We start from the raw sequence: 14293 nt of genomic DNA, 5'->3' as shown, positions 1-14293 counted from the left end.
TTCGCCTGAGGTCAAGTTCGCCTAATTGATAACTTTGCTTACGGCCAAGTTCGCCTAACTGATAACTTCGACTAAAGCTAAGTTCGCCTAATGACAACTTCGCCTAAAGCTAAGTTCGCCTGATGACAACTTCGCCTAAAGCTAAGTTCGCCTGATGATAACTTCGCCTAAAGCTAAGTTCGCCTAAGGTTAACTTCGCCTAAAGTCAAGTTCGATTAGAAAATAAATTAAAAATCTAATGAAAAATGTGTTAAGACGGTTAATGGAAATAAAATTTTTCCAAGCTGACCTGGCAGCTCGACCCCAGCCAGGGGCTCTGCCCCTTGGACCCTGCTAGGGGCTGCCGCCCCTAGACCCCGCTGCCAGGGGCGCTGCCCCCGGACCCCCGTTCGTGGTGGGTAGTAATTAAGATTATAAAGATGTTATAAGTAGTGATAGTTAAATTGATATGTATACTTGTTATACAGTCAGCCGTGCACAACTGAAGAAAGGGATTACGATCAACGGAGAACGTAACCGTGTTCAGGTGAGTTTCTAGCCCCATTTATGTGTTACGTTTTCGGGGCTGTGTGCATACTCAATATGTTTGTTAATACACTTATCCTAAGAGATAAGTGTATGCCTTATATGGATAATGTGAAATATATGAATGATTGCTTGATGGTTCGTGAACGATCTTCGGATATTGCATGTATCGTCAAGGGAAGTGACTAGCTCCTTACATGGATATTAAATAATTAAGTATAGTGTTCCTTTTATGGAAGGTATAGTGTTCCTTTTCTGGAAGGTATAGTGTTCCTTTTATGGATAGTAAAGTGTTCCTTCTATGGATAGTATAGTGTTCCTCCTATGGAAATTATATATGGTAGGGTAATGGTAATGGTTCTTTTAATAAATATTACGTGACGATCCTCCTATGGATATTTATACAAGGTTAAGGTAGTAATATGTGTCTTCGGATACGGGAAGTAATATATGGGAATAAATTGTATGATACCTGATTAACTAGAACTCACTCAGCGTAGCTGACTTTTAGTATGCACGCAGGTGAGCCGATTACAGAGCTAGTAATAGGATGACGCATGGCATGGATTGAACGGCTGGCATCTGAAGAAAGAAGTAAATATGTTTTGAATATAAAGTTTTATGTTATGGTATCAAAGAAAAGATTTAATGTTTTGTAACAAATGATTGATGTTTTATATTCCGCGAAAAGTTTTAATAAACTCTGATTTGAAGGACTGTGTTTATGAGTAAATCCGACGCTAAAGTAGGGCTACCGAGTTCGGGGCCTTACACTTCGAGCCACTTGACCGTTTTTTAAGAATCCTACTTATGCCTGTCTGTCATACAAAATTAACAAGTCATCATATTATTACATCATATGAATACATTGTGTAATGCTATTATATTAATTCAATGCAACCTGCATTACTCTCAACAAAGTCTCATGAATTTTATGACTTTTACCAACAATTACATATGTCATCTTTCTTTATTGCATTTCTCTTGGCATTTTAAAAACCAACTTTGAATCATTTCAACAACACAGCTTGGGTTTCGATCCAAATTTGTTCTCGGACAGTTCGATCTTGTGGCCTAAAGGTGTGTTCATATCTTCGAATTTATAGAAATTATTATCAATTTTGCGTCGGTTTTAATTTCGATTTTAAGGATTTTTTTATCAAAAGTTAAAAACATTTTATTAAAATGAAAAAATAGCTGATTTTAATATGATTTTTCTTGTTCTTCTCTGCTTGATTTTTCATTTTCTTTCTTTCTTTTTTTTTTTGGGTTAAATATATGCATAAAGATATTAATTTTTGTATTTATTTTCTTTCTCTCTTTCTTTCTTTCTTTTTATTTAATTTTTGTATTTATTTCTATATCTAATGAATGATTTTTGTCTTTGCAGGTGCTAGCAACTTCAGGTATATATCAATTCATTCTCCCTCTTGTATTTTTACAAAGTTATTTATTTTTGTGTTAAGAGTTTACTTTTGCTATTTGTGGTTAGATATATATATATTTTAGTTTCTAAAAATCATAAAAAGTTCATGAAATTGTTTGGTTTCTTTTTGAAAAATCGCTCTTTCTTCAAACACTTTGCACAACAAGTTGAATATGCTATTTCAGATGGCGACTTCAATTATATATATATATATATATATATATATATATATATTTCCAGTTTTCAATAATAATGTAATTAAGAGTTTTCAAAATCTGAATATATAATTTTGCTTAAAGTTTTGTCTATATTTTCATTTAAGTTTTATAAAATAAGTTATATTCTTAGTAAAGTATATTTTGAAAATTAAAAGCCATATGTTATTGAAGAAAAATATATCATGTGATAATGAAAGTCGTACAAAAGAAACATGACTAAACTGAAGTCATTATTTAAAACGTGAATTCAAATTTTTATTTATTATTTTTTAATTTCAATCTCATGTGCAAAGTTGTTTGAAAAACACCTATTAAAAATAATAAAAATATGTATTAAGGATCTTCTTCCGCGATTTACTTATAAGCATGGTTATAAAAATTCTGACTAGATGCTAATTAATTTTGATAAATATTGAAAAATGCCTATTAATATAATAAAAACATGTATTATGAATCTTCTGCGATTTACTTATAAACAAGGTTATAAATTTTTTGACTAGACGTCAAATATTTTCGATAGATCATTAGTCCTTATTACACCGTCCGACTAACGACTATCGATTAATATATAATTGTTTATAAATCGATCCTTGTCATTATATGGAGGATGACAGCCAATGCCTTAGGTTTATTTGCATGTTTTGCACCCTATATCTAGTCACTTGTCCTCTATTAGATATCGACTAACTTTACATGCTAATGTAGTATGATGATGTTGATGCCTAACATAAAAAAATAATAATGGTATATGTGTTTTTAGTAGAACTTTATTTATTTATTTATTTATTTACTTTTAATATTATCATTTTTTATATAATCAATGCATAATAGGTTGATTATAGTTGATTATAAGTGATTGATAGATCGATAGTACATTTAATAGTTATTATTTAGAAAATAATTGAAGTTAACTTTTAAGACATACATTTTTTTTATAATCCCTAACTAACGATCGGCTCATGTTTGAGGATGATGAATTACTTCGTGTCGACCTGTTGTAAATGAAATTAGTTTTACTGGTAGGTAATAAGTTAGATTAATTATTTTTATTAATAACTGTTATGTTGATTTAATTAATGATTACTTATTCTAATATTATAATCTTAGTTAATGTAATATTTTTTCTAATGAAGTATTATTTTCATAATTAATGATAATATGTCATAAAAACAGGTAAATAAAACAATTTAAAGCACATTAAAGTATACATGTTAATCTTTTCTTACATGTTTAATAAATGGTTGAAATATATTGGGTTCAAATATACTAAATGGTTTTCTAGCTCCAGAGGCTGTGAAATTTTTGAGTAGGGTTCAGCGCGTCGTACACGGAACCTCTTCAGCTTCTAGGTCCCAAAGCTTCGTTTTTAGCAGGATTGACTTTGCTGTTCAAAAGGGGGTTGCGGCGCAATTTGTTGCCCGTTTGCCTGCCACTTTATTGTAATCGTTTTATAGTAAATTATATAAAATTGGGGAAACAAAAAATTAAATAATTATATTATTTTATAATATGTTGCTTGTAGTATGCTCATCCTTATCCCTTTTAAATTGATAATTGCAGCTGTTTTCACTTTTCAGTATTTAACAATTATTATTATTATTATTATTATTATTATTATTATTATTTTGTTGGTATTTATTAGATTATCTAAATAAGCAAATTATGTACGATAATACGTTACTAAATATAATTTTCCTTTTAGCCAGTTTATATCTTTTACTCAAAAATTGTTTATAATATAAATATATAAATACAAATTAAATGGCAAGACAATTAATAGTATGTTTAATTTTATTTTTACTTTTATGGCATTTATAAATCATACAACTTATATCTCATAAAAAAAGAAAACTATTAATATATTGGAAGTTTTTTTTCTTACCTATTAATTTAAAAATTAAGACATATTAATAACTTAATTAATATACTATTATTATTAGTTTATAATAATTTATAACTTTGGAAATATACGTTTCTTTCTAAACTACACTGTTCACATTTATCCTTTTATGGAATGTACTTCCTAATGAATAAAGAATATTTGTTTCATTCAAGATTTGTGATTCTTGTGTACTTATTTTCAAAACTCCAAAATTACACATTGCATCCTTCACTCACAAAAGTTGAATATTCTAACACGTTATTTCGTTATTTTTCTTTACTATTTGAAAAAAAGAATTATTAGGTAAGTTCGGGTATGAATTAAAGTTATATTAATAGTTATAATTTAAGATTAAGAAATACGAAATGATACAAGGAAAAAAAATAATTCGAATATAATCAATAATAAAAGTTTATAACTACTTTCAAAACGCTACAACTATACTTTGTTTTGGACGTATCGTGCCCTCATCCAAAATATACGTTGTCGTTTTCCGAAAATATATGAAGTCATTTAAATACAAATACGTCACGGTATGTTGTAGCACGTGACACTTCCTAACATAAATCAGCGTCGTTTGTAACCAAATCTTTATCCAGTCCAATGAGGACAACCGTTTTCATATTGAAAGCCCACGTGTTGCTAGTTTTATTTCACGTTGACATTCCCCGTTTTAAAAAACACAAAACAAGACATTGTCAACTCACGTTATTAGACCATTATTTTGTTAAGTGTTTTTCGCTCTCTATGCTAATACATTGAACCTCACATTTGCTTTCTTGAAAACAAAAAAAATGTTTGACGATTCTTTATGCATTGAATTAAGTTATGTTAGGTAGGTAACCAATACACTCTTTCATACCAATGACAGATTCATAACCTTTTACTTAAAAAAGTAAAATAAAGCTATAAAGGTACGTAAACATAATTTCTTTCTATACACTCATTCTAATTCTTAACAATTTTCTTTTACCTTCGTAAGAAACTTAACTTAAATGTGAATGAATGTGAACACAATTACATGTGTCGCTATTAATAAACCATTATAAATTTCAGATGCGTGTTCCTTAAGAGTGTAATGTGTATAGAAATAGCAAGATTCCCACTTTCCCAGGGACTAGAAATGACTAACTATCATTTTTAATAGAAAGATTCAACAGAAATAAATGATAAATAATATTAATTACTATTAAATTAAGAAAAAAAAGTTGAATTTAATAATTTAATAATAATGAATCACAATAATATTGTGTTTCATGTGACCTATATTCAATTCCTCATGACTTTCTGCACTCATCATTTATTTTCGGTATCAACGGTACTGGGTGATAAGATTAACTAGATGAGTACGGCCGTCTCCGAGAATCGTGAAAAATTTTTGGGTTAACGAAAAACTTTTGGGTCTTAAATATATTGAGTAGTTTGGTTTAAACATTAAAAACAATATATAACCTAAAATAAAGACTCTGGTCTTTTTGGTGTCGGGCCCGGGTCTGTCGAGGCGTCGACCATCAGACCATGTCTCATAACCGGCCTTGTAGACTAGTTTACGGGTTTTATCTCATCGTAATATTGTGTTTTCGGGCAAGTGTTCCTGGATTGAAAGACGAGTATGTACTGATGCGAATTTAGTCAGTAGTCCGTTTAGACATGAATTAAGCCAGTAGCTGGGTTGGACAGTTCAAAAGATATAATAATAATAATAATAATAATAATAATAAGTAGGAGTTGGAGATGAAGAAAGGTTTACCCTTTCCCCGCCAGCTGTTTCGTTCCAGCAGCAACTCTACTGTGTGTCTGTGTGTGACATATATTTTTAGAGAGAGAATCTAGAGAGAGAAACATCTCCCGCTCTCAATAATAATAATAATAATAATAATAATAATAATAATAATAATAATAATAATAATAATAATAATAATAATAATAATAATAATAATAATAATAATTCTGCATTCTCATAAACCCTAATTTACTCATTTTCATTTACTTCCGATTCGGTTTATGTTCGATTTGATTTTAGGCATCTGGATCGCACCGAATCCGAATCTGTTACAGGTAAGTTGTAATTGACTGAATGTGAATGGATTAGAATAATATAATACTATGCATTGTGTTTGAATTGTAGCTGTGGTATTGAATTGTGTGATGCTTGAGTTTGAGTTTGATCGTGTGATTGTGGATTTGAATTTTGTGTAGAGTTTGCGATTGGTTCGGAATGACGGCTGGTGTGGAGGTTGTGTGTGGTGAGGTGGCTCGGAAGGTTGAAATTGAGGTGAATTCCAGTGATTTGAGTGGTGGCTGTTCGGTTGATTGTGATGTCGGTGGTGGTAATGGTGGTGATTTGAGTGGCGGCGGTGGTGGCGGTACGGTTGATTGTGGTGTCGGTAGCGGCGGTGGTTTGGAGTGTGTGGTTGTGAATGATGGTGTTGAGGTGAGTGATGGTGGTACAGGGGATGTTAGTGTTGAGGAAGTTGACCGATTTAAGGAGGAGGAATTAGGTTTAGGAAAAGAGGAGGTGGTTGTTGATCCGTTGGTGTTGGAGAGTGATGTGAATATCGAGAATGGATCGGTTGTTGAATCTCCTGTGGTGCTGGTGAGTAATGGTGTTGATGTGGATGTGAATGGTCATGTTGAGAAGATCTCGGGGGAACATGATGTGGAAGTTGAGAGTACTGAAGAAGTGGACGGGCTTACTGAGTCGACTCAGGACACTGTAGCTAGCTCTGAAGTGACAGTTTCTGAGTTAGAGGCTGCTGTTAATGTTGTTGAAGTTGACGAATTTAAGAGAAGAAGAAAACGAGGGGGTAGTTGTTGATGCGTTGGTGTCGGAGATGGAAGTTAATGGTGTGAATGGCGACGTGAATGGATCTGTTGTTGAACTTCCTGTGGTTCCGGTGACTAATGGTGTGAATGTGGATGTAAATGGTCATCTTGAGAAGATCTCAGGGGAACAAGAGGCAGATGTTAAGAGCTGCAAAGAAGTGGACGGGCTTACCGAGTCAACTCAGAACACTGTAGAAAACTCTCAAGAGACAGTTTCTGGGTTGAAGGCTGCTAAGGTTGATGAAGTTGACCAATTTAAGAAGGAAGAATTAGGTTTAGAATACGAGGGGATAGCGGTTGATACATTGGTGTCAGAGAGTAATGGTATCGCTCATGAGTCTACAAAAGAGAGTGTTACTGAGGTGAAAGCTGCTAAAGATGATGTGAATCTTGTCAATGGATCCACTTTTGACCTTCCTGTGGTCCTGGTGACGGATGCCGTTGATGTGAATGTAGATGGTCATCTTGACAAGATCTCAGGGGAACAAGATGCAGATTTAAAGAGCAGTGAAGAAGTGGACAGGCTTACCGAGTCAACTCAGAAGACCATAGAAAGCTCTGAAGTGACAGTTTCTGAGTTAGAGGCTGTTATTAAGCTGTCTGATGTGACAGTTAGTGCTGCAGATTATAATGTGATGGTTAATGATGGGCCAGAGTCTATTATCAAACTTGTGACAATTCAGAATGTCAAGCAACTGTTGATGACTCTGGTAAGACATCTGAAGATCTGCAATTTCAAGTAAAAGATGATGGATCAGAATCATCTGGAAGTCTAATTGAGGGACCGAAAGGTCAAGCAACAGTTGATGTGTCTGGTAAGCCATCTGAAGATTTGGGAAGTCAAGTTGCAGCTGATGAGCCAGAGTCTTGTGAAAGCCCAATCAAGGAACAAGAATGTATGGTGTCGGTTGATGGATCATATTCCATTGCCTGTTTAGTTGACAACCAAGAATGTCCTGTATCAGTTGATGAGCCAGAATCTGATACAATTGTCATGGAGCTAGATGAAAAGTTAGAAGAGCATCAGAAGCTGTTAGTTATTACCTCAGAGGTCAATGTAGAAGTTGAACCAGATCATGTCTGCAACATGATCCAAACTGAGAACCAGAAAGCTGAAGGCACAGAAATTCGATCAGGCCTAGAATTAGAAGAGAATCAAGATTCTGGACTTGTGCTGACTGAGGAAGTGGATGCTCTGGCCAATGGGCAAGTTGATCAGTTTGATAGGATCTTGGATGTGAAGGAGCAGGCCAAAGTAGAAGATGAGATTCACGAATCTCAAACAGTGGTTATAGACAATGTTCAAGATGAGTTGAACTTGGAGGATAACACATCAGAATCTGCCAATGTGGCTGAAGTATCATTGGAAGCCGAAATCAACATTGAGGCTGTCATTCATGAGAACATGTCTTCACAATATGGAGCCAGTAATTGCATTGATAAGCCTCAAGAAAGCTTGCAACTGGAGGCAAGTGCTGAAAATGTTGAAACTACCAGCGAGTTGCTAGTTGAGAAGAACGATGATCCACTTTCTAATCCCGATGTCTTGACAGTGGCTGAGCAGAAGATTGAAATTGTATCTCATGTGGATACAGAGATCAAATCCACCGAAGGTACAGATTGCGGATCTGGGATTGAAAATGTTGATGCCTCTGATGATAATGATGAGAACGAAACTGAAGTTAAGGATTGTGAAACACCGGTCGAAAATGTTGTTGTATTTGATAATGAAGAAAAAGGAACTGAAGTTAAGGATGCTTCAGTTGGAGATCACTCCACATTAACTTTCTCTGATACAATTGTTAACCATGGAGTTGTGATTGAATTCGGCTCAATTGGGCGTCACGAGTCAAAACCTAGTATACAGAACAAAGAAGTGGAAAACATGTTTGTCATTCAAAGTGATAAGATTTCCAACTCTTCTATAGAGGGTGAAGTAGTAAATGATGCAATTGATGCACAGAATGATGAAATTGAGGTTTTAGAATATAACTTCTTGGTAAAGATTCCTAGGTTTGAGGATGAAAACTTAAGGGAGCAGATTAGAAGTGCGCACGCGCTAGTTGTGGAGAAGACGCGCCTTCGCTATTCAATCCGATTTGTGGGTCAAGAAAAAAGGGTGAGAAAAGATATCCAGAAGTAATTTTTTACACATTTTGTTATAAATCATAATTCATAAGTATGATGAATGCTATTTTCTTGATGTTTTCTTCTACAGGAAAGGTTAAAAGTCTATAACCAGGAATTCGAGGCTGCAAAACAGAAGGAGATTGCAGCAAGACGGGTAGTTAAAGCAAAGAGACAGGAAATAGAAGCTGTCCAGGCTGTCATTAACAGATGGAAGAATGCAATGTCTGTGGAAGATATTGATTCAAGGGTATGATTCACTTCTTTTGATCATAAAAATTGCTACTTTTTATATAGTAGAGCTTTGAATGTATGTTCTTAAAGCAGATATATGGCGTGGAGTATATGATACAACATGAAACAATTCAACTAAAAGATGAAAAAGAGTTCATCCGTGAGATCAGACAGCTGAAGTCTCTTAGAGATCAACTAGCCTCAAATATGGGAACACCAGAGGAAATTCGACATGCTATAGACACGAAAGATTATAATGAGAAGCGCTTGAAGGTTCAATAATCAGTATTCATATAAACATTTTTGTTTTGGTTAGATTTTCAATTGATATGAATATTATTATACACAGGTTTTAAGAAAGGAATTGGAGGACTTAAAGGCCGAGGTTTCAAAGGTTGTAGCGGTTCTAACAAAAATTGTGAAAAAATATGAGGAGTTAAGTAGAGAGGAAAGGGAATTGCAATGTCGGTTCAAAGCTGCGGATGAATTTCGCCAAAAAGCGTATGCTCATTTGAATAGTTTGAGGAAGCTATCATATGACAAGGTTTGTTGTGACTTTTCATACTACATAAATCGGTAGTCAACAAGAACATGTTTTGACTCTGTTGCCATGTGGTTTTTACATTTTGAATAATCATATTATCTGTGTCTTAAAATTCCGTAATGTTTTATTTTTACATTTGAATAATCACATTATCTGTGTCTTAAAATTCTGTAATGTTTTATTTTTTTTGGAGTTTTATTAATATAGCTACTATAAGTTGACATTCTAATATGGTAAATTAGTAAACATGATTAAATACGCGTACGTTATAAAAGTAATGCATGTTATCTTATTCAAACATGTATTTAATTATTTGACCATATAACCGATCCATAGATGATATGCATTTATGAATAATCTCTATTAGTTACTGTTTAATTTACAAATAAACGGTTAGGATCACCAAAATTAGACACTATAAAAGGAAAACAGAGTATAAAGACATACATGTATGTGATTGCAATAATTTGGTTCATCATCTAACGATGAAAATGAGGACTGTAACTTTGTATTAACCCTACTATTTCAAATTTGTGAACCATAATAGCAAAATTAATATTATTATAGGAAATATCTCTTTTGCCATCGGTTATATACTTGTTTGATATGATTAATAGTTCCTTATGAAGTATATTACTATTACGGGTTTGGATCAAATACAAATGAAATTAACGTGCTAAACGTGAGAATCAAGTAGAGTAATTATATATACAAGTAGAGTAATTATGTAATTACTCTATGATGTAATTACATAATTACTCTACTTGTAAATATAATTATACTACTTGATTCTCACGTTTAGTACGTTAATTTCATTTGTACGTTAACCTTCCCCTTACTATTAATGATACGAAATTATTAATTGATTTTCCTTGAATTTGCATATCCTTAGAAATTTTGATTACACTTATACCTTAGATGATGTTGCAAGTCAGTTACGTGGCATGGACCTGTAAAAACCGTTAAAACGAATACCTCATGCCATATATACCTGTTGTCAAAAGGGGTGAATTTAGAAATCGATTCTTATTCCTGTTTGCAAATGTGTATTTTCTTAAATGATGATTATGATACATATTTTAGTTTTTTTACCGAGTATGTTTGTTTGTTTGTTTGTCTGTCTGTCTGTCTGTTTGTTATATATTTTTATTTTTTAAAACTTGCAATCAGAAGTGACAATAGTATAAATGCCGCTCACACGCACACACAACCAACAATATGATTACTCGTTATACATTTAATGAACCATAATAGATTTTGTCGTATGATGATTATGAGCACGTGCGATCTCCCTTGAGTGCAGTACATTTTGAAATTCTTATAAAATGCGTATAATTATGATATTAAATGATGCCCATTTACACGTGCAGAACACAAATTTCCGCCAGTTCAAGGGGGTCTTAACAACAGCAAGGACTTATCTGTCACAAGGAGACCAAGACGCGCTTCATCGTTTATGCGCAAATCAGGTTATTTAATAAATTCTTTTGTTTTGTCATACGTAAGCATACATTTAATATTTGGATTAACACGTGAATCGTTGTAGGTGGAGACATTTATGGAACAATGGAACAACAATGATGAGTTCAGGCAGGAATACATCAGGAGGTGCAATTGTATAGCTAGCAGGAAACAAAAGGCGTTGGATGGGGCCCCACCTGTTTCTGTTGACGTGGCACCCATGCTTCCCAGTAATGTGATTGAACATGTTAATATGAGCCCGGTTTCTCTTCCAGCTGAAGTTAAACACGTGGCGGTTGTCTTACCTGTTGAACAAGAAAATGATGTTTCAGTTTTACCTACCGAAAATAAGAACGTGTATAATAATGAGAATGCATATAATAATGAAACCCGTAAGCCTGTTGAGAACAAATCTGGCCCAAAGAAGCAGGAATTGAAAAACAAAAGTGTCATAAAACCGACGAACTTGGGAAGTGCTGACGTCGCAAAAGAGGAGGCTGAGGTGACAGAGAATGTCCCGACAAAAGAGGAGATCGAGTTGGCTCGAAAGGCAGAGGAGTTGAAAAAAGAAGAGGCTGCAAAACTGAAAGAGCAACGCCGCATGGAGGAAAAGGCCAAGGCAGCTGAGGCACTCGAGAGGAAGAAACGAAATGCTGAGAAGGCACAACTTCGGGCTGAGCTGCGTGCCCGCAAGGAAGCTGAGCATAAAGAGAAGGTAGCTTTAATTATTTATGTTTTCTTTCTATTGGCATTTTGTTTATTTACGATGTTACTCGGTATACCTAAATTGCATTTTAGTAGTTGGTCATGCACTCATTTATGACTTATAGGTCAAGTGTAATAATATCTACCGCGTCATTATAGGATTAATAATGTCTTCAGAGTTTGTTTGGTTTCATTATGTCACTCTATGACTGTTTTTATAACGACAAAACTTTTAAAGTTGAGTGGTTATATGACGACAAAATACAGATCTCTTAAAACAAGATTTCGTCATGTATTTTGGGAACACCGTCTTTATCAAATTACACCTTGTTACATGTAAACAGAATTTCCATAAATAAACAGACAAAATAAACAAAAGAGTTGTTTTTTATCTTTGGGTGGGGGGTGGGAGTGGGGTAGGGAAATAGAAAACTAAATGGGTTGATGATGGTCATGATCCATCTATTTGATTAGCTGGCTCATTGGTCAGATCATGATCTAGTTGTGTTAAGGGCGTGTGTCAGTATTAAAATTAGTAGTGACTTGATGCACATACTCCTTGAAACTTATAATTTTAAGACTACATATAATCTAAAAAGGTGCACTTTTAAGGACTTTAGTAGCTAAATTGTAAAAATAAACCGTACATTTACGCTAATGTTTTTAGAATAAAAAATAGGGCTGGCCTAAACGAGTCACAAAACTCCACAATTTTCGATCCGTTTTCTTTTGCGCTGTTTTTTTTTTCCAAAAAAATTTGTTGAGTTTTGTCTGTATAAAGATAGAATACAGCCCAGATCACATAGATTGGTATGAATGTAAAGATGCAGTTTTTTCAGTCAGTATAGCCTCTTTTGGAATATTTATAGCATTCTTTTTATATAAACCTGTTTATTCATCTTTTCAAATTTAGACTTAATTAATTCATTTATTAAATGGGTCCTAAGAGAATTTTTTTTGACAAAATGAAAATTGCTATATATGATTGGTCATATAATCGGGGTTACATAGATGCTTTTATGGAACATTATTGACTGCAGGGATGAAAAAGTTGGCCGAATTCACTCATTTTTTGATAGACGAATAATTGATGGAATTCCAAACGGCTCAAGTCGCAACTAAATGAACTGACTTATTACGTGCATTTGATGATAAATCACGTGACGCTTACTATAACAACGATGTGAGTTTGTGCAGGAGAGAGAGAAACGACTAAGAAAGAAGGAAAAGAAGACAGAAGGGAGCTCAAATGGAGAAGAAGCACCGGGCTCAGAAAACGAGGCTACTGCTAAAGAGATTGAAGCCGCTGCTAACAAGAAAAAAGGGAAAAAACCGGCAGCTCATTTCTTCTCTAGGCAGTTGAAACCGAAGCCGGTCCCAGTCCCACCACAGGTTTTAAACCGAAACAGGAGGGGTGGCAACAGGCGGGACATGTGGCTCTGGCCGCCCTTGCGGTGCTTGTTGTGTTTATGATGGCCAATTTCGGTCTGTTTTTGGGCTCCAAGCCCACTAAGCTCAATCATATGCGGTTCTGAATTCTGCCCCATGGAAAATATAGAGAAGTTTTCGTTTCGGGTTTTAAGTGATCTATACAAATATGCGTTAAAGAGATAATAAAGTGTGGGCTTGCTTTTTTTTTTTTCTTTTTTTTTAGTTTTAAAACTTAATAGTTTTCGGTAGTTTGTTATATGGTATGGTTCGGTTGAAAGTTACAGGAGATGAACCTTTTTAGTATGTTTGTTTGTAAGCATGCCTATCCATATACATGTTTTTATTCATCCTGCCTTTGAGCTAGTGTTTGTACGGTCAGTGGGGTTGGACAAGAGTCACTGGCCGGAACAAAAGATCATGTGATGGTTAGGGGTGTAACCGAGTCGTGGGCTTTAAACATTGTTAGGCTCAAGCTTGATTTTAACTTGAAAGTCAGCTTGAAACTTGGCAGGAGCTCGGTTGCGGGTAGATTGGTGACCTAATATTTTGTTAAAAGAGATGCTACAATATAGCAAAGTGGTTATTAAGTACCTAAATAAAGATAAAATAACCTATTTATAAAAACAGTTTTTTTTACAAATGGTCAGTCATATGTTGCATTATCAAGAGTTGCTAGACGACGGCCTCAAAGTTGTTAAATAGTTTTCTTTTGTTATATTTTAAGTTGCTTGATTACATATTTATTTGATTTTTAAAAATTCATAGATTATATCTATTAATATGTTAAAATATGTTTTTCAACTCGTGTGTCACACGGACGTATAAGCAAATCTTACTACTCTAATAAATAACTACTACTACATGCCGCTTGTCACACTCTCATCCATTCTCATACTTTATAACCCATTTTATTA

At 34.0% G+C, this 14293-nt stretch overlaps 2 protein-coding genes across 2 annotated transcripts; both read left to right on the top strand.

Moving 5' to 3' along the window:
- Positions 1-1924: 1924 nt before the first annotated feature.
- LOC143580376 (uncharacterized) lies at positions 1925-8042 on the top strand. Its single transcript, XM_077063418.1, has 3 exons — positions 1925-1931; positions 6251-6815; positions 7114-8042. The coding sequence occupies exons 2-3, from the start codon at positions 6270-6272 to the stop codon at positions 7618-7620; spliced, it is 1053 nt and encodes a 350-aa protein (XP_076919533.1). The 5' UTR covers positions 1925-1931; positions 6251-6269; the 3' UTR covers positions 7621-8042.
- Positions 7776-13743, top strand: LOC143580373 (uncharacterized). The gene is made up of 7 exons (XM_077063415.1): positions 7776-8996; positions 9096-9254; positions 9332-9511; positions 9588-9782; positions 11153-11251; positions 11329-11958; positions 13146-13743. Exons 1-7 carry the CDS (start codon positions 7776-7778, stop codon positions 13419-13421), a joined length of 2760 nt encoding a protein of 919 aa, XP_076919530.1. The 3' UTR covers positions 13422-13743.
- The last annotated feature ends 550 nt before the right edge of the window (positions 13744-14293 follow it).

Source organism: Bidens hawaiensis, unplaced genomic scaffold, assembly GCF_021521415.1.
Source record: "Bidens hawaiensis isolate Kalapana, Puna unplaced genomic scaffold, B.hawaiensis_p1.1 tig00030391_1, whole genome shotgun sequence".
Lineage (NCBI taxonomy): Eukaryota > Viridiplantae > Streptophyta > Magnoliopsida > Asterales > Asteraceae > Bidens > Bidens hawaiensis.
This window is presented reverse-complemented; position numbering and strand designations above follow the sequence as displayed.